The 18,750-nt window shown below is 40.8% G+C and overlaps 1 protein-coding gene across 1 annotated transcript; it reads right to left on the reverse strand.

The window, feature by feature from the left end:
* Positions 1-661: 661 nt before the first annotated feature.
* On the reverse strand, positions 662-7,365 carry LOC145390245 (uncharacterized). The gene is made up of 3 exons (XM_080265234.1): positions 7,213-7,365; positions 6,316-6,482; positions 662-1,124 (listed from the first exon to the last, which is right to left on the reverse strand). Exons 1-3 carry the CDS (start codon positions 7,363-7,365, stop codon positions 662-664), a joined length of 783 nt encoding a protein of 260 aa, XP_080121360.1.
* Positions 7,366-18,750: the final 11,385 nt, after the last annotated feature.

Here is an 18,750-nt window from a genome sequence, read left to right on the forward strand (position 1 = left end):
GTGGAGAAAATAAATACTGATGCCTCTTCTTCCACTTTTAATCCATTTTTCCAACTATCTATATGTACAGTCACCAGCAAAAATAGAGCGACCGGCTTGACGAGCAGTTTGGTACATGTGGCACCGCCGCACTCTCAGTTCCACTCAGGGCCGCATTAAGGTGTGTGGAGGCCCCTGTGCACAAGGCTATGTGGGGGCCCCGAAAGTGGTAAGGCAAATGCGAGGCCCGAAGGGCCGAAGCCATCTAGGCAGGGGGTCTGGGGGCCGCTTTAGGCCCCCAGAAGCCAACGGTTCTAAGATGCTCTGAGATGCATTCTGAGCATTTTAGGGATACTTCTGGACAGGTTTTGGTGTGTGTCACTCAAGAACAAAATGGAGAAAAAGTATGGTATTCTTACTTCCCAGTGCTTTATCCCCTATTACAGCATGCACGCTAGCTAAAGTCTTTGAAAGTAATATCATTTTAAGAAAAACAAACAATTTTCTTGTGTTTCATCAGTGAACAACATAAAATCTTTAATATCTATTTGAACAACACACAATGGAGTAGAGAAACACATCATCTGATAATCAGGATATGAAGCAATTACTGTATAACGGATAATGTTAAAGTAATTACATCACCTGAATCTTAAGTAACACTTACTGAACTGAAGCTCACTCAAGACAGTCCTTGGACTTTGCGAGCTTTCTTGTTTGCAAAGTCATGTATGACATCATCAAAACTTATCTGTCGCAAAATGTCATGCTCCCTGCTCATCAGTGTGAGGTGGTTGAGGCGTTCTTGTGCCATTGGTGTGCGTAGCCTGTTCTTGATTAGCTTTAGCTTGCTGAAGGATCGCTCTCCAGAGCAATTGCTCACCATAAGAACAAGGTAGAGTCTAAGAACAGTCTCTACATTAGGAAAAGTGTCCTGGACCCCTTTCTCTATAATCAACTTGTACAAGAAGTGTTCATGAGATATTTGGTCTGCCTTGTCGTTTACAAATATCCTGGCAAATTCACTGAATTGGACAAGCTCTATGCCAAGGGTCATGTCCAGGTCTTCACTGTATGTGTTCACAAGCTTTGCAGCAGCTTGTTCAATCTCAACAGCTGTCATGGCATCTAGATTGTGTGAACTTCTGAAGCCAAGGATCAGAGCCAGGTCCAGTACAGAAAATGAACGAGAACCGTACGAGATATCAATAATGAAACCATAGAAAACGTAAGAAAATTGGTTATAGCACTAACTTTTAAAAAGTAATTCAGACAATTATAGAAAGAGAAAAATTAGGGAAATCTATGTTTTACTTTCTCATGGTAAGTATACAGTACCAATGCACTGGCTAGCGATACATGCGATAAAGAACAAAAAATCATTCACGGAAACACAAAACAAACAAAACAAAACAAACCTAACCTAACCTTGAACAAAAGCCTTAATGTAAGCTTGTTCAAGGTTAAGTTAGGTTAGGTTTGTTTTGTTTTGATTTGATTTGTTTTGTTTTGTTTTGATTTTTGCTGATTATTATTATTTTTTTTTATTAATGATGGAGTTTTACTCTCTCCAAACATCCAAACTTTTTTTTTGGTGGGGGCCCCCTTGATGTGGGGGCCCCTGTGCACGTGCACCTTGTGCACAGTCCTGGATGCGGGCCTGGTTCCACTCCCCCCCCCTCCCTCGTTCCCATTCATTGGTCTACCCTCCCCCCTCCCCACATCCAAGTGCAAGACTCGTATTGTCTCAGCCACTCTTCCATCATCCATTTGTCTTGGGAAATAATGGTTTTGTTAGGATAACGAATAAAAACACATTACACTGTTTTACTCCATAGTATAGTTATTTATACACCACGACCTGAACATAGGGTGATATACTGTAGTATAGTCGTATGATAGTGAGGGCTGTAATCATACAATTTATCATTTTGATGGTTGTATCCAGTGTGTAACATTAAAGAGTTGGAAGCTATAAGTAGATGTTTGTAATGGTCGGTGGTGTGTGGGGGGGTAGCTGGCCGTCACAAGTTGTGGTGGGAGCATGTGGAGATGGGCCAGGGTCGACGGCTCTGCCGGGGTGGATAGTGTGTGTGTGTGTGTATGTGTGTGTGTGTGTGTGTGTGTGTGTGTGTGTTCTTACCTAATTGTATCTTTACAGGAATGAGTCAAGCTCGTACTGTCCCGTGTCTTAAACCATATTTATCGTACATATCCTTAAATTTGTGAATTGTTTTGGCACACACTATTTCATTCGGTAGTGCATTCCACTGATCAATTGCTCTGTTTGGAAAACTGAATTTCCTTACGTCTTTATCACCCCTCTTTTTATGCAGTTTTTTGCAGTGTCCTCTTGCTGATGCTTCCCCATATGTTAAGTAATCATTTATGTCTATTTTCTCCTTCCCTGATATGCATTTATATAGCATAATCATGTCACCTCTTTTCCTTCTCACCTGTAGTGTTGGTAGATTCAGTTTATTTAGTCTTTCTTCATAGCTCAGATCCCTTAAGCTTGGTACCCATCTTGTAGCGGCCCTTTGAACTTTTTCAGTCTTGTCTATGTGTTTTTTGAGATGAGGACTCCAGACTACTGATGCATACTCCAGGGTTGGTCTGATGAATGATGTTATTATCTTTCTCAGCATGTCTTCATTTATGTATGTGAATGCTATTCTCATATTTGCAAGCAGTGTATACATGTTCCATACCTTCTCACTGATGTGGTCAGCCGGAGATAGTCTGTTATTGATAATCACACCTAGGTCCTTCTCTCTTTCTGATGTGTGTAGGGTTTTATTTCCTAACGTATAATCCTAATCAGGTCTTTTTCCACTTTTACCAAACTTGATTACATGACACTTGTCCACATTGAATTCCATTTGCCATGTATTACTCCATTCATGAAGTTAATTTAATTCTTCTTGTAGCTCTTTACAAGAGTCTCTGTGTTAGTAAAACTGTTTGCCTCGAATTCCTCCTTGATGGTACAGTTTCCATAAAAGTCTTTGGTGTGGTACTGTGTCAAATGCTTTCTTGAAATCTAAATAGATACTGTCCACCCATCCTTCTCTTTCCTGTAATGTGTCTGTTACTCTGTCATAGTAGCTCAACAGATTAGTAACACATGATTTTCCTTTTCTGAAACCAAACTGTCTTTCTGTTATCATATCGTGTTCTTCTAGATGATTTACCCAAGCTTTTCTTATAAGTTTTTCTAATACCTTGCTTACAGCACTGGTCAGTGATACTGGTCGGTAGTTGAGAGGATTTTGTCTATTTCCTTTCTTGAATAAGGGGACAATATTTGCTTTCTTCCAAATATCAGGTAGTTTACCTTGACTCAAGGATTTCTTGAAAATTAAAAATAATGGTTTACTTAACTCCTTTGCACATTCATGTAGCACCCAACATGAGATTTCATCAGGACCATTTGCTTTTCCTTTGTATAATTTACTTAGCTCCTCCTTTATTACTTTTTGTGATATTTGTATATCTGGTGGTATGTGTGGGCATGCATGTTCCACATAGTCCCTCTCAAAAATTTTTTCTTCTGTAAAAACTGAGTGGAAATTCTTATTTAGTGCTTCACAAATATCCTTCTCTTGTGTATAGGTGATTCCCTTGTCCGTAATGGATTGTATTATATCTTTTACTTTAGTTTTGCTTCTGATATAGCTGTAAACAGCTTTGGTTGATCACTACTTTTATTTATTATATCCTCCTCAAACTGTTTTTGGGCTTCCCTCCTTATTCTTGTATAATCGTTTCTTGCCTGTTTGTAATTATTATATGCCCTTTCACTATTGTGTTTTCTGTATCTATTCCACAACAAATCTCTTCTTTCTTTTGATTTTTTACATTCTGTATTGAACCATTTCTTTATTTTATTTTCTGTTTCTTTGTGCTGTGGGATGTACTTCTGGACTCCTATTTCATAAAATTCACAGAATTTTTTATATACAGCATTTAAATCTTGTCCTCTAAGCTCCTTTTCCCAATCAGTTTCTAAGAAGTACTTCTTTAGGTCATGATAGTTTCCCTTTTTATAATTTAGGCTCTTTTTGTAACTGTCATTGCTGTTTACTATGTCATATGCTATCCTGAAGTTGCAATTTAGTACTGCATGATCGCTTTTGCCGAGTGGAGGGTGATATATTAAATTGTCAATATCGTTTTCTTGCCTAGTAAATATTAGATCTAGCACTGAAGGTACATCGAGTCCTCTTTTTCTGGTGGTTTCCCTTACATGTTGCGTTAGGAAATACTCGTGCACGAGATCCAGGAGCTTTTGGTCCCAACAGCTTTCTTGGCTTATTATATCTAGGGTATTCCAATTTATATTTGTATTAAAATCTCCAGTTAGTATAATTCTTTCCGATTTCTCTTCCATTTTATGTAGTAATGATCTTAAACTCTGAATTGTACTCTCTGCCAGGTCCTCATATTCGTCTCCTTCCCATGTGTTTGATCTGGGTGGCATGTACAAATTGGCTACAATTACTTTCCCTTCAAATGTGTTGATCTCTACTGCAATCAGTTCTACTTGTGAGGGTATGTCTAATTCTATGTCTTTGACTTTTAGATTTTTCTTAGTTAATATTATAATTCCTCCTGCTTTTTTAAAGTTCCTATCTCTTCTCCATATATTGTATTCCTCTAAGTTTAGTATGTCATTGGATATCCTTGGTGTTCATTTTGTTTCAGTTAGGCATATTATATGTGGTTCGTTTTCTCTGACATAATCATTCATCTCTAATAATTTAGATACCATTCCATCCACATTTGAGTACATCAACTTAATCATCTTTTTTATATACTTGTCATGACTTGGTTCTACTACCTTCCTCCTTTTTATTCCATCCTGTTTGTGTACCACTTTCGTACCTGCAATCCTATTACTTTGTAAAAAAAAATGTGTTCTTCTCCTCTGATCTTCCCTCATTTTTTGTTTTTGCTTCCTCCCTCTTCTCTTTCAGTAATTCCAGTTCCTCTTGTGTTAGGCATCTTTTTATCCATACATTTTTGAACTCCTTTGTGTGTGTGTGTGTGTGTGTGTGTGTGTGTGTGTGTGTGTGTGTGTGTATTTACTTGTTTCTAGTATGCAGGAAGGAGCTACGTTTGTGTTGTCCTGTCTCGTTGTAAACACGTCTTCGTCTAAGTCCTTCCAAATCCTGTACTTATGCTTCTGTTCGGGAAACAACCTTTTAAGATCATTAAGACATCTGCTTTTCCTCAACTTAAGTCAACCTCTTGTTCTTCCACCATCCAGTGGCGTATATGGGGGGGGGGGGCAGTCGGCCATGGCTGAGGTCTAAATACGTATACAAAACATTTTTCCATATGGCATAGGCCCCATGAATTGGTTGGTATAGAAACTATAAACATGCCTTATCAGTTGTTATAAAATGATGGTTGTAACTAACAGCCTGCAGTTTTGAAGAGAAGAAGAGGGTTTTTATCTGTCCTACCACTGGACCGGTCTAATCCCCCACTGAATCTGGTGATGCAGAACCATGCTACTACTACAGACTACTGTTTTTTTTTTTTGCATTATATTGATACAGTATTACAGCAGCTGAATGAGCGCTTCACTTCCAAGCTTTCTTCATGGCCGTAACTGTGCTATCTGTTACCTTCCCTTTGTGTAAATAAAGCCTTCTCAGATGTACGTGAAGCAGCTGTAATATACAATAAGTTCCGTAAAGGTAACATAGAGGAGTTGGAAGCAGAATATTACAAGTGGCAAAACACATGGAAGGATCGGGAGGAGAAAGACTGACCTAAATCTGTTGTTGCATCTCTGAATGTCTGCCAAGAATTTGGCACTTATCCTAACACTGAAACACTGTTGCATATCTTTGCATCACTTCCGGTAACAACTGCTACAAGTGAACGGTCATTCAGCTGCTTAAGGTATCTCAAGTCATACCTGCCTCCACCATGTGGCAGCAGAGACGGAGTGCACTAGCCTTACTTTTTGTACCTCAGGATATTGAGTTGAACTGTGATGAAGGAAGCAATGAATTCAGCCGTAAAAATAGGCTGCTGGATTTCAAAAGATCAACTCACACACAACACCAGTGAGTAAGCTCTCTCTCTCTCTCTCTCTCTCTCTCTCTCTAAGCAGCAAAGGCAGTGAACCATATGGGGTTGAACTGTGAACTTTATTTCTCCCTTTCACCCTCTCTATCTCTCTATCTCACTTTCTCACAGCCCTGTCTCACTTTCTTTCAGCGGGGACTGACGTGGGAAGTGTGCAGGTCTCTCGCTGGACTGGCAACTTTGCTTCTCCCTCTCCTCCTCTCTCTCTATCCCTCTTTCTCACTTTCTCACAGCCCTGTCTCACTTTTTTTCAGCCGGGCCTGACGTAGGGAGTGCGCAGGTGTCTGGGTGAGGCGGCGGTGGGGGCGGGCAGGGCGGTGGGCTACGTGGGTGCGGGTACGGTTGAGTTTATACTGGACGAGTCGCACAACTTTTACTTTATGGAGATGAACACGCCACTGCAAGTGGAGCCTCCCGTGTCCGAGATGATTACAAACACCCATCTGGTCCAGTGGCAGCTGAAGGTACCGTATCATCATCATCATTATTATCATCATCATCATCACCATCACCATCATCATCATCATCATCATCATCACCCTCACCACCAGGCAGCTCTGGCCCTGGAGTTGAGTCGGCAACATGATGTAATGATGATGTGTGCTGGTTGGCGTGACCCAACCAGCCCATTCTACCCCGCCGCCACCCCCGCCCTCAACCACACTGTGTGGCGCACCATTAGCCTGGCCTGTGAAGGACAAGGTTAGCCCCGTGGACTGGTGCTGTTATTATTATTATTATTATTATTATTACTACTACCATCACACTGTGTGCCGCACCATTAGCCTGGCCTGTGAAGGACAAGGTTAGCCCCGTGGACTGGTGCTGTTATTATTATTATTATTATTATTATTCTCTCTCTCTCTCTCTCTCTCTCTCTCTCTCTCTCTCTGTATATTGTAAATTCTAGGCAATCTTTTATTATAAATACTGATCAGTCTTCACCACCACCACCACCAGTATAATGATAATAAAGATGATATTGATAATAATAATAATAGTAATAATAATAATAATAATAATAATAATAATAACACTAATAATACTAATAATACTAATAAAGCCTACTCATACTAGTAGTGTAGCCCTTGCACACAGTACACACAAGAGGCGGTACACGTGCACTACCTGGGTGGAGGGCAGTACGGTATGGGTGTAGGGGGCGGGAGTTAGGATGTCAGCGGCCGTTTGGTGCCACACAACGACACACTGCTGCTGACGGCGGCCGTGGCTGCCACCATTACCCGAGCCAAAGGCGTTAGGGATCACCACCACCTTCATAGCTTTACGCACCTTTGACACTACATCTTGCCGTTTTTCTCTCTTTTCTTTTATTTCTCCTTTTTCTCTTTTACCCTAACTTGGTCTAAAATTACCCTCTAGCCTTCCTCTGTCTATCTATCTATCTGTCTATTGCCACACGCCTTAATCCCATAAGGAGTGGCCACAAACAAATTGCCTCCATGTCGCCCTGTCCCCCGCCATTTCACTGCCCTGCTCCCAGCTAACACCCCCCTCTCTCATATACCTCTCCCCTCCATCCCTCCATCTCATCCTGTCTCCCCCTCCCTCTCCCCCCCCTCCAACTCACTCACATACACTCTCCTCGTCAGTCTCTCACTCTTCATCCTCTCCATATGGCCAAACCACCTCAGTGGGTTTCTCCTAACGCTTCCTATCACATCCACATCCATACCACAACGCTCCTTCACTTCCTCATTTGTCAGTCTGTCTCTGTTGTTGTAAAATCAGTATAAATCCTTTTTAGTGGTAAGTAGGGGTGCTCGCCATCCACTCACTCGATGTAGTGCCTAGCCCCGGGTTGTTACGCTGCTCATGGGGCAACGTAGGATTGGCTGATGGATGGATGGCTTCTCTGTAATATTTTCAGAATGGTGGATGGAAGATTGTAATGGTCGTATATATATATATATATATATATATATATATATATATATATATATATATATATATATATATATATATATATATATATATATATATACCCACCGTTGTGGTTCTGTTTAACGTACTCGTTGATAATACAAATGGTACTCAACTTAGTCTCCCCTCAATGACTGATAAAGTATTCACCTCAGTAAAACAAAGAGGGGAAGCACTTCGACTTTGAATGATAAAGGTTAATTGCTTAACAGATATTTTTGGTAGCGTTTGTAGTTTGGCCGAGTCGAGAATAAGTCAGTACCACGTGTGTTAGTCGTTCCCAAAGCGGAGGAATCTTGAACTGGAAGGGGAGTGAGTCATGCGTGAGAGGACATAATTCCCCTGGTTGGATATCAAAATGACATATACTTTATTCTACTTTAATAATTCTATATTTGTTAATCAACAGACATTTTTGAATTACATGACCTTTAATCATATGTAAAAGGGTTGTTAATTAAGCCATAGTTTGGGCAAAAATCATACACTACTGTTACCAAGCGAAACAATTTGAATATTCAACAGTGATTTCTGAGGTCATCATACCACACTCTTTATTATCGGTTATTCTTGGGCTCGTCAATAGCCTCAAGACTGGGACATTTATTGGCATGAATTATCTTTTCGGGCTGGCATAGCCTCGAACCAAAAATATTCACTCTTGTTCTATTTCGTCGGGGCAGTATAAACTCATCACACAATTCACTAATAATTCATAATCACTAATAATTCATAATCACTAATAATTCATAATCACTAATAATTCATAATCATCAATAATTCATAATTACTAATAATTCATAATTACTAATAATTCATAATTACTAATAATTCATAATCACTAATAATTCATAATCACTAATAATTCATAATCATCAATAATTCATAATTACTAATAATTCATAATTACTAATAATTCATAATTACTAATAATTCATAATCATCAATAATTCATAATCACTAATAATTCATAATCACTCGGGCTTGTTTAGCCTCGAGGAACAACTCAAAAATCACATTTTTCTCACAACCACTAAGTTCCCTTCAACACTTCCAATATTCCTAACCTAGTAATAGAAGAGAAAAGAAAACGGTTGATGAGTTTGAATTCGCCTTTCCGTTACATGATCACATTAACTTTCAAAATTCTGTACCTTAACGACTATAAAAAAAAAGGTTCACCTGATTGATTCATAATTCAATTTCTACTACATTCAGTTTATAAAACTATTCATGGGTAGTGTAAGTGTGTGTGTACATCAAGTCTATGGGCAATATCACATGATGGCCTCGTGCACGCCCCAAAGTCAAGGTGTCTGTGAACTGAATCAACGTCTGTTACCCACCATGTCTGAGTAGCCAATCTCTACGTTAAGCTTTTAACAACATTACTTCATATTGTTCACGACAAGTAAGGATTAAACAAGCAAGGGGGGGAGAAAGGAGGAATGTGTACAGCTCACCTGAATCAACGTCTGTTATCCACAACGTCTGGGTAGCCAATGTGGCTTGTCGGGCACGTAGGGACGCTACTGCTAGATCAAATGAGACTGTGTTTTTGTGATATGGTGGGGTTTATTTCTCTTTCACTATTTATACAGTAGAGTACACATGACGTTAGGACTCTTGATTGAATTGGGGAAAATTTGAGAATCAATCCTTACTACATTTAAATACTAAATTTACTGCCATCCCACCCTGAGTTTGGGGCAGCTCATGCTATCTAGTGACGGCTAAGGCAAGCGGAACTACTTGGTCCTCCCAAATTACATTATCTTTGTCTTTTTTGACTATTAATTTCACATATTTGAATTCTAGCAGCTTCATTAGTATGCATTTCACAACAATGATACGGAAAGAATTGCATACCCATTATTATTCTGTTTAAGGTTTGAACTTGGCGCCCAGCAACGACGCACCACAAGCAAGGGGGGGACGTTGCCCGCATCTGTTATTCGTTAACAACCAGATGGGGTGAACTCCCATTGCTCAACACTTCCAGTTACACTACCTATGCAAGATACAGAGATATATACATATAAAAATAAAGTGGTCCCTACATCGATCATTAACACATGAACTACTACTTACAACAGGAGCCTTATAGACTAGTATTCAGATTACACTCTATCTAACTTAGAAATTACAGTACCTCTAAACATATACATGAATACTAAATTTGTGGCATTACACTTATACAACAACAGAGGCATGCAAATACTTACTGTTGTACAGGTATACACAGTACTTATACAACAACAGAGGCATGCAAATACTGTTGTACAGGTATACACAGTACTTATACAACAACACAAGGGGCTGGCCCTTGCCAAGCTTTTACATTCATTATTTTCACGTAGGTTAATTTCACCCAAAATTATTCCTGTTGCAATTTTCACCTTAAGGCTTTTATGCAGAAATTAATGTCCTTTGTATTACTTATGAGTACATTATTGTAAGGCAGAATATTACATGTCCTTTGTATTACTTATGAGTACATTATTGTAAGGCAGAATATTACATGTCCTCTGTATTACTTATGAGTACAATATTGTAAGGCAGAATATTACATGTCCTTTGTATTACTTATGAGTACAATATTGTAAGGCAGAATATTACATGTCCTTTGTATTACTTATGAGTACATTATTGTAAGGCAGAATATTACATGTCCTCTGTATTACTTATGAGTACATTATTGTAAGGCAGAATATTACATGTCCTTTGTATTACTTATGAGTACAATATTGTAAGGCAGAATATTACATGTCCTTTGTATTACTTATGAGTACAATATTGTAAGGCAGAATATTACATGTCCTCTGTATTACTTATGAGTACAATATTGTAAGGCAGAATATTACATGTCCTTTGTATTACTTATGAGTACAATATTGTAAGGCAGGATATTACATGTCCTTTGTATTTCTTATGAGTACTGTCACGAATCAATTCGCGACATTTCCTTTTTGTGAGAAGCCACGAACTATTAGTGGAAAACTCACTGTGTATCGCTCAGTTAACCGTTTCTCTCTCCATTCCGGGGTATACTTTTCAAATAATTCGTCACCGTTTTCAAAAAGTGACCGATTTAATGCACGTCACTAAGTGCGCTACTGAGCGATACAATTATTTCTTTATCGTTTGCCTCTGCTTCCCTCAACCGTTAGCCACGCCTTGCGTCCTGCCCATTCAATGTATTTGAATTCAGTCTTGTGTTTGCTGTGACGGAGAAAGGGTCTGTGCTCAGAAGTGGAGAGGTCAGCTAGCACCCCAAGCTCCATTAGTACAGTTAATCCAGTCCTCCCACCTTAGTGGTGATACACAGTATTCATCGACTGGTATTTCTTTTGTGTATTTCGTAGTTTTAAGAGCTTAGTTAAGGTGTTTTTCCTAGGCGTAAGTATTTAGCTTCTGTGTGAGTGAGCGAGTGCGTCTCATTGATTTGATTTGAAATGTAATGTTAAATTTATTTTTGTAATTAATAAATTTAACAGTTCTATTTCTTGAGCTTAATGTAGAGTAAAAATCTTGTTTCATTTCTCCATAATTAAGCTTATTTTCCATACAGCTCCTAGCTTGCATAAACATTTACTATTCATAACTGGTACTTAGACCAGTCTTGTTGTATTAACTTAAAATCCGTTGTGCCAGGAGTTAATGCATCAGCAAGAACCTGATGTTATTATTATTAGTATTAGTTATTTATTGTCAGGGGTGATGTAACTTTCTCCAGAGGCTAACAGTACAGCAATTCAGCAATTGTGAGTAATTAGTCTCTGCTGTGTACTGTTGAGGAAGTTTATAAATTCTCGTTCTCAGAGAATCGTGCTAAGCCAACGTAAAGTAATCGTTGCTTGATGTAGCAAGACAACCATTGTCTCTGCTCTTCAATATTATTGAATATTATCAATTTAAATAATATTTAACCATTTATATCAAAATTACCGTGATATTATAAAAACCCCGTGACAATTGGCGACCTCATTCCAGGATATTAACTCCTAGCTCTAAAGCTATTCACGAGATAGTGCTCACTCATTCATATTTAGGTATTTATCATTAAAGTTTATAGGCACAAGCTTACTGGTGTTTACCCTTAATTTAGCAAGTGAATTTTGCTTTATTAATCAATAGAATACGTAACTCTAGTTTAATTTTGGTAACGCCAGACAATTTTATTCGCTTCTGGGAAGTCGCCGTACCCATTGTGTTTATTATTGAGTCTTCCCAGTCATTTACATTTTTGATTTATTTTTGCCAGTTAACTAGATAAGACTGGTCACCACTAGCTTGTGTCTGTATTCTTTACTTGTGTTTATTAGTATTCGTCGCTAAGCAGTCAGTACTCAATTTCGGTTACTTAGTAAATTGAGCTAGCATCATGGCTACAGCTGTATATGTACAGGAAGCCAAAGATATTGGTCTCACAGACCCAGAGAAAATACAGAGTTACGTTCTCTCACGGTTCAATTACGAGCAAGAACGTGAGAAAGATGCTCGTGAAGAGCGTAGGATTCAGCGCGAATGCGAGCGAGAACAGCGCGAATACGAGCGAGAACAGCGTGAGGAACGTGAAAGAGAGCGTGCTTATGAACAAGAGCAGCGTGAGAAACAGCGCGAATACGAGCAGAAACAACGCGAGCTCGAGTTAGAAAAAGAGCGAGAACAGCGCGAATACGAGCAGAAACAACGCGAGCTCGAGTTAGAAAAAGAGCGAGAACAGCGCGAATACGAGCGTGAACAACGAGACAAAGAACGAGAACATGAACTTGAAGTGCTGAAGCTCAAGCGAGATTCCTTGGCTTCAGACACGTCTGGTGCAGTTGGTCCAAGCTCCACGAGCGTTCTTCCTGCACATGTCCTGGCGACCCCACGCATCAAGCTTCCTTCATACAAGGAAAGCGAGCGAATCGAGCCGTACATAGCTCGTTTTGAGGACATGGCAGACTTATATCAACTGGATGAGGCAGCTAAGCGGCTTCAGTTTCTTAGTTTATTTGAGGGCCCTGCCCTCGATATTCTCCACAGAATTCGTGGAGACAATCTCACATATGAGATGATGAAAGCTGCACTCATTAAGGCGTATGGTCTCACAGTAGACGACGCCAAAGTTCAGTTCATGCGAGCTCGTCTCCAAGACAAGGAGACAGCTGTTCAGTTCCTTGATCGTCTCACAGCTTACTTAAATGAGTGGATGGAAAAAGATGAAACTCCTTCCACGCGTGAGGGGATAATTGACCTTATGCTGCGTACACAGCTAGAGAGGTCGTGGCCTGCTGAGCTCATAGCACAGCTTAAGATCTGCCAGGTGAAAGATGCCAGCCAAATGGCAGAGAAGGCTGACGCATTCTTTACTGCATACGGGTATCAAGCTCGTAAGCAAAACACCTGGAGCAGAAAAGATACTGCCAAGTCTGGGAAGCCGTCTCAGACTGAATCCCAGCACCAAGGCCGTTCTCAGAGTAATGGTCAAGGTCCAAAACCGCAGTGGAAGGACCAGGGGCAAAACACTCAGAAACCTGAGTGGAAGAGGTACAACAAGTACCCTAACCAACAGCAGTATCAGCCACGCAATCGACCTTCGGGACAAACTTTTTCACCACCAGCTCAAAAGAGGCAGGAAGCGAATGCAGCCTTCATTCCTCAGCAGCAGCATGGTGGTCACGTCCCTACCAGTGTGGGTACTTCCCCACAGTTCACTAGTCCCACAGTGACAGTGAACCCCCCTCCACAGATGGCCAATGTTCCATCTTCACAAGGCACAATGTTTGCCACATCAATTCAGCAGCCTCATGAGTGGCTAGCTGCTTCCTCCACAGGCCCTCCCACAGGTGACAGTACCTTCCTTGTTCAGCCAGGGTTTGTGGGAGGCATTCCTGTGAAGGTCCTGAGAGACAATGGTTCCTCAGGTTGCTCTGTTAAGCAGAGTTTAGTTCGGCCTGAGCAGTATACAGGTCGACAGGTCCATGCAAAGCTTATTGATGGATCAGTGAGATTGTTCCCTGAGGCATGTATCCAGGTGGCATCTCCATTTTACACTGGCTTGACACTTGCAGTTGTCATGCCAGAGCCTCTATTTGACTTTATAGTAGGCAATATTCAAGGAGTCAAGGATAGTTGCTCCGATGACGCTACTCAGACTTCGGCTGCTGCGGTAACACGAGCCATGACTGAGGCTCCAGATTGTGTCACCCCAGTGATCATTGAATCGCCACAAGATCTGATGTGTAGTCAACTTGTTGTGCAAGAACAACATTCTGACCCGACACTTGCTACCGTGCGGAACAAACAAAAGGGTCGAGTGATTACGTATTCACGGGGAGGTCGAGCCAAGTTCCTTCGTAAACAAGGACGGCTCTACCGTGAGTCACGAACACCCGAGGGCGAGGTTCGACTGCAGTTTGTCGTTCCCGCCGAGTACCGCCTAGCAGTGTTACAATGGGGTCATTGTTCAGTCTCAGGAGGTCACATGGGCAAAAGGAAGACCCAGGGCCGTATCCGAGCTGACTTTTTCTGGCCAGGGATGGGACGGGACATAGATAGTTTTGTCCGTTCTTGCAGTGTGTGCCAAAGTATCACCACTAATCAGGGACATGCCCTTCCTGTGCCATTTGTAACTACACCTGTAATCTCTTGAGTCAGTTGAGAGACAGGGTAGTGGTGAAGTGGGTGCAGACCTGACGTCTCGCCCATTGGCCCCACAGGACACATTATGTCCAGGGCCTGTACATACATATTATGTACCGTAAGTTAAGGGGGAAGTTGAGAGGCGACTTGAGGCTATGGAAGACCCAAGTTTGCATAAGGATTCTCAGCTCCCCGATACTAATATAAGTACTGTAGGTTAAGGGGGAAGTTCGAGAGAGAACTCCGCAGTGGCAACTTGAGGCTATGGAAGACCCAAGTTTGCATAAGGATTCTCAGCTTCCTGGTACTAATAGAAGTACTGTAGGTTAAGGGGGAAGTTCGAGAGAGAACTCCGCAGTGGCGACTTGAGGCTATGGAAGACCCAAGTTTGCATAAGGATTCTCAGCTTCCCAGTACTAATAGAAGTACTGTAGGTTAAGGGGGAAGTTCGAGAGAGAACTCCGCAGAGGCGACTTGAGGCTATGGAAGACCCAAGTTTGCACAAGGATTCTCAGCTTCCCGGTACTAATATAAGTATTGTATTATAGGTTAAGGGGGAAGTGAGAATTCCGCAGAGACTTGAGGCTATGGAAGACCCAAGTTTGCACAAGGATTCTCAGCTCTCCAATATTAATATAAGAACTGTAGGTTAAGGCACAGGTTGAGGACCCGTGTGCAGTTCGAGGCTATGGAAGACCCGAGTTTGCACAGGGATTCTCAACTTGTTGAAACATAATCGTGTGCTATAATTAATGGCGACCTCGAATGTACGTCGTAGCACTGACTGCTAGGCAGAGAGAGTAATTGTAACTTAATAAGAATTTTGTCTCATTGACACTTTTGATGCTCCACCTCAATTGGTTTTGCAGGTTCAGCAATGGGTGTAGCAGTTTTGCTGTGCGGACCAGCTGATCGTCTGCCGCACGCTGCCGCCTCTTCTCCTCTGCCTTCGTTGTCGCCATATTATTTACTGCGTCATTTTACACATAGGTACAGTTACACTACAACTGTCACACCTACACCGTGTATTACATACACCACGCTACACAACAATTAGTTGTCAGTGTAAATGTAGCGAATTTTCGCTCAGTTTGACCTGAGTACAGGATTTTCACCGTCGTCACGGAGTTTTTCCCTCAAGCTTGCTTCTATTAACGTAAATACGAGGTTTTTTCGCTCACTGGCGACTGCGATTTTCTCCTGTAGCAGGATAGCACACACACCACAGTGTGAATCTTGTGTGACTGAGTTAGGATTTATATATATGTATATTGAAATCTTTCTTCTGAAGGAAGAAAGATTTAATTTTCATGGGGCGTAATGTCACGAATCAATTCGCGACATTTCCTTTTGTGAGAAGCCACGAACTATTAGTGGAAAACTCACTGTGTATCGCTCAGTTAACCGTTTCTCTCTCCATTCCGGGGTATACTTTTCAAATAATTCGTCACCGTTTTCAAAAAGTGACCGATTTAATGCACGTCACTAAGTGCGCTACTGAGCGATACAATTATTTCTTTATCGTTTTGCCTCTGCTTCCTCAACCGTTAGCCACGCCTTGCGTCCTGCCCATTCAATGTATTTGAATTCAGTCTTGTGTTTGCTGTGACGGAGAAAGGGTCTGTGCTCAGAAGTGGAGAGGTCAGCTAGCACCCCAAGCTCCATTAGTACAGTTAATCCAGTCCTCCCACCTTAGTGGTGATACACAGTATTCATCGACTGGTATTTCTTTTGTGTATTTCGTAGTTTTAAGAGCTTAGTTAAGGTGTTTTTCCTAGGCGTAAGTATTTAGCTTCTGTGTGAGTGAGCGAGTGCGTCTCATTGATTTGATTTGAAATGTAATGTTAAATTTATTTTTGTAATTAATAAATTTAACAGTTCTATTTCTTGAGCTTAATGTAGAGTAAAAATCTTGTTTCATTTCTCCATAATTAAGCTTATTTTCCATACAGCTCCTAGCTTGCATAAACATTTACTATTCATAACTGGTACTTAGACCAGTCTTGTTGTATTAACTTAAAATCCGTTGTGCCAGGAGTTAATGCATCAGCAAGAACCTGATGTTATTATTATTAGTATTAGTTATTTATTGTCAGGGGTGATGTAACTTTCTCCAGAGGCTAACAGTACAGCAATTCAGCAATTTGTGAGTAATTAGTCTCTGCTGTGTACTGTTGAGGAAGTTTATAAATTCTCGTTCTCAGAGAATCGTGCTAAGCCAACGTAAAGTAATCGTTGCTTGATGTAGCAAGACAACCATTGTCTCTGCTCTTCAATATTATTGAATATTATCAATTTAAATAATATTTAACCATTTATATCAAAATTACCGTGATATTATAAAAACCCCGTGACAAGTACAATATTGTAAGGCAGAATATTACATGTCCTTTGTATTACTTATGAGTACAATATTGTAAGGCAGAATATTACATGTACACTGCTTTATTTCTTGTTTAGGCTCTGATGATGGTACAAGTATTGTAGCGAAACGTTAGCCAATAAAGAGCCAGATGTATGTACAGTGGTCAGCACAAATTGGCTGCAAGCCTGCTGGTGTGATGTGGCTGGTTTGGTCTGGCGACGGTGTATGGCAACTAGTTGCCACATAAGCTTTGTTTACGCTCTTAAGACGTGTTGGTAAGAATTACTACTGTACATCGGCCACAGTGCAATATTCTTTAGATTGGATTAGAAAAATAATGTGCTAAAGATGACCCAAGAATGTTGTGGAATGGTGACACTTCCGCTCTCTCCCCCGTACTCCTGCCGATGCCCCTCCCCAGCCTACCTCTCACCACACCTCCCTCCCTGCTCTCCTTCATGTCTTCTCCTCTCTGCCCACCCTGTCTAGCTTATATTATCCACGGCGCTAATCCACGCAATAAACCCCACTCTTCTCTGTTTCTTGTCTCTTCCTGTAACTTTTTGTTTCCCTACATTGGTGAGATTCTTGCCAGGCCACAGTCGTTTTCTGCCACTCAGTACTTCAAACATGATGAAGCAATTCCAAACATTAGGCTTCTGATACTGCTTCATGAATCAGTGAACAGTAGCAAGAAAATGGCAACATTTGGCCTGCAAAGAGACAGAGACAAATAGCAGCAATGGCCACCAATGTAGGTTTAATTCCGCCTACTGAAATAATACCCACACACCGCCAGGCTCACTCAAAAAAAAAAAAAAAAAAAAAAAAAACAGTAAGGAATCCGTGGCAGGAAGGAGAGCTGGTAGATGTGTGTATGTAGCGGCTTTTGGTGGTGACAAGGGCTGGAGAAAAGCCTGACAACTTGAATACAAGGAGTGGGAAGGAGACAGGGAGGGTGAGAATGGCACTGGAACAGGAAGGACTATTGCTAATTAGCCTTGGATACAGTTAGTTGGCTTAAAGTATTGCCAGCAATGGAGAACAGGACGGCCTGGGTTTAGTAAACAGGCCAGACAATTACCAGGCACCAGTCGGGTTAGTGCCGTGGCTAAAGGAATGAAGGTAGAGAGGGTGGGCAGAGGAGAAAGTGGAGAGACATGAACGTGGGTGGGAGGTAGCAGGGAGAGGAGGGGTGGAGGGGACATCAGGAGTAAGGAGGAGAAAGGGGAAGGCAGCTTAGACACAATTATAATGACCAGTGACACAATATTAGGCTGGTACGTCGTTCCATAACATGGTTGGGTCAACTCTTGCACTTTTTTACACTAATCCAATACCATATACAGAATATTGGACTCTAGGCGGTCTCTAGTAGCCTTTCTTCCAAACACGTCTTTAAAGTGTATCAAAGTCTATGTGGCAACTACTGCCCTTACACTGTTGCCAGACAAAAGCACGCACATCACACGAGTGGCCTTGCAGCGAATTTATGCTGACGACTGTACAAGCCCTGCTGTTGCTGCAGTATATATATATATATATATATATATATATATATATATATATATATTATATATATATATATATATATATATATATACTCTCTTTCTCTCTCTCTCTCTCTCTCTATATATATATATATATCTACAGGGTGTTTCAAAAAACGTGTTCATAAATATGAGGACATATTCATCAGACAAAACTAAGACTATATTACTCTGTAA

The sequence above is a fragment of the Coenobita brevimanus genome, unplaced genomic scaffold, assembly GCF_032717465.1.
Source record: "Coenobita brevimanus isolate Jiangsu-jjx unplaced genomic scaffold, ASM3271746v2 jjx.HiC_scaffold_370, whole genome shotgun sequence".
Taxonomy (NCBI): Eukaryota; Metazoa; Arthropoda; class Malacostraca; order Decapoda; family Coenobitidae; genus Coenobita; species Coenobita brevimanus.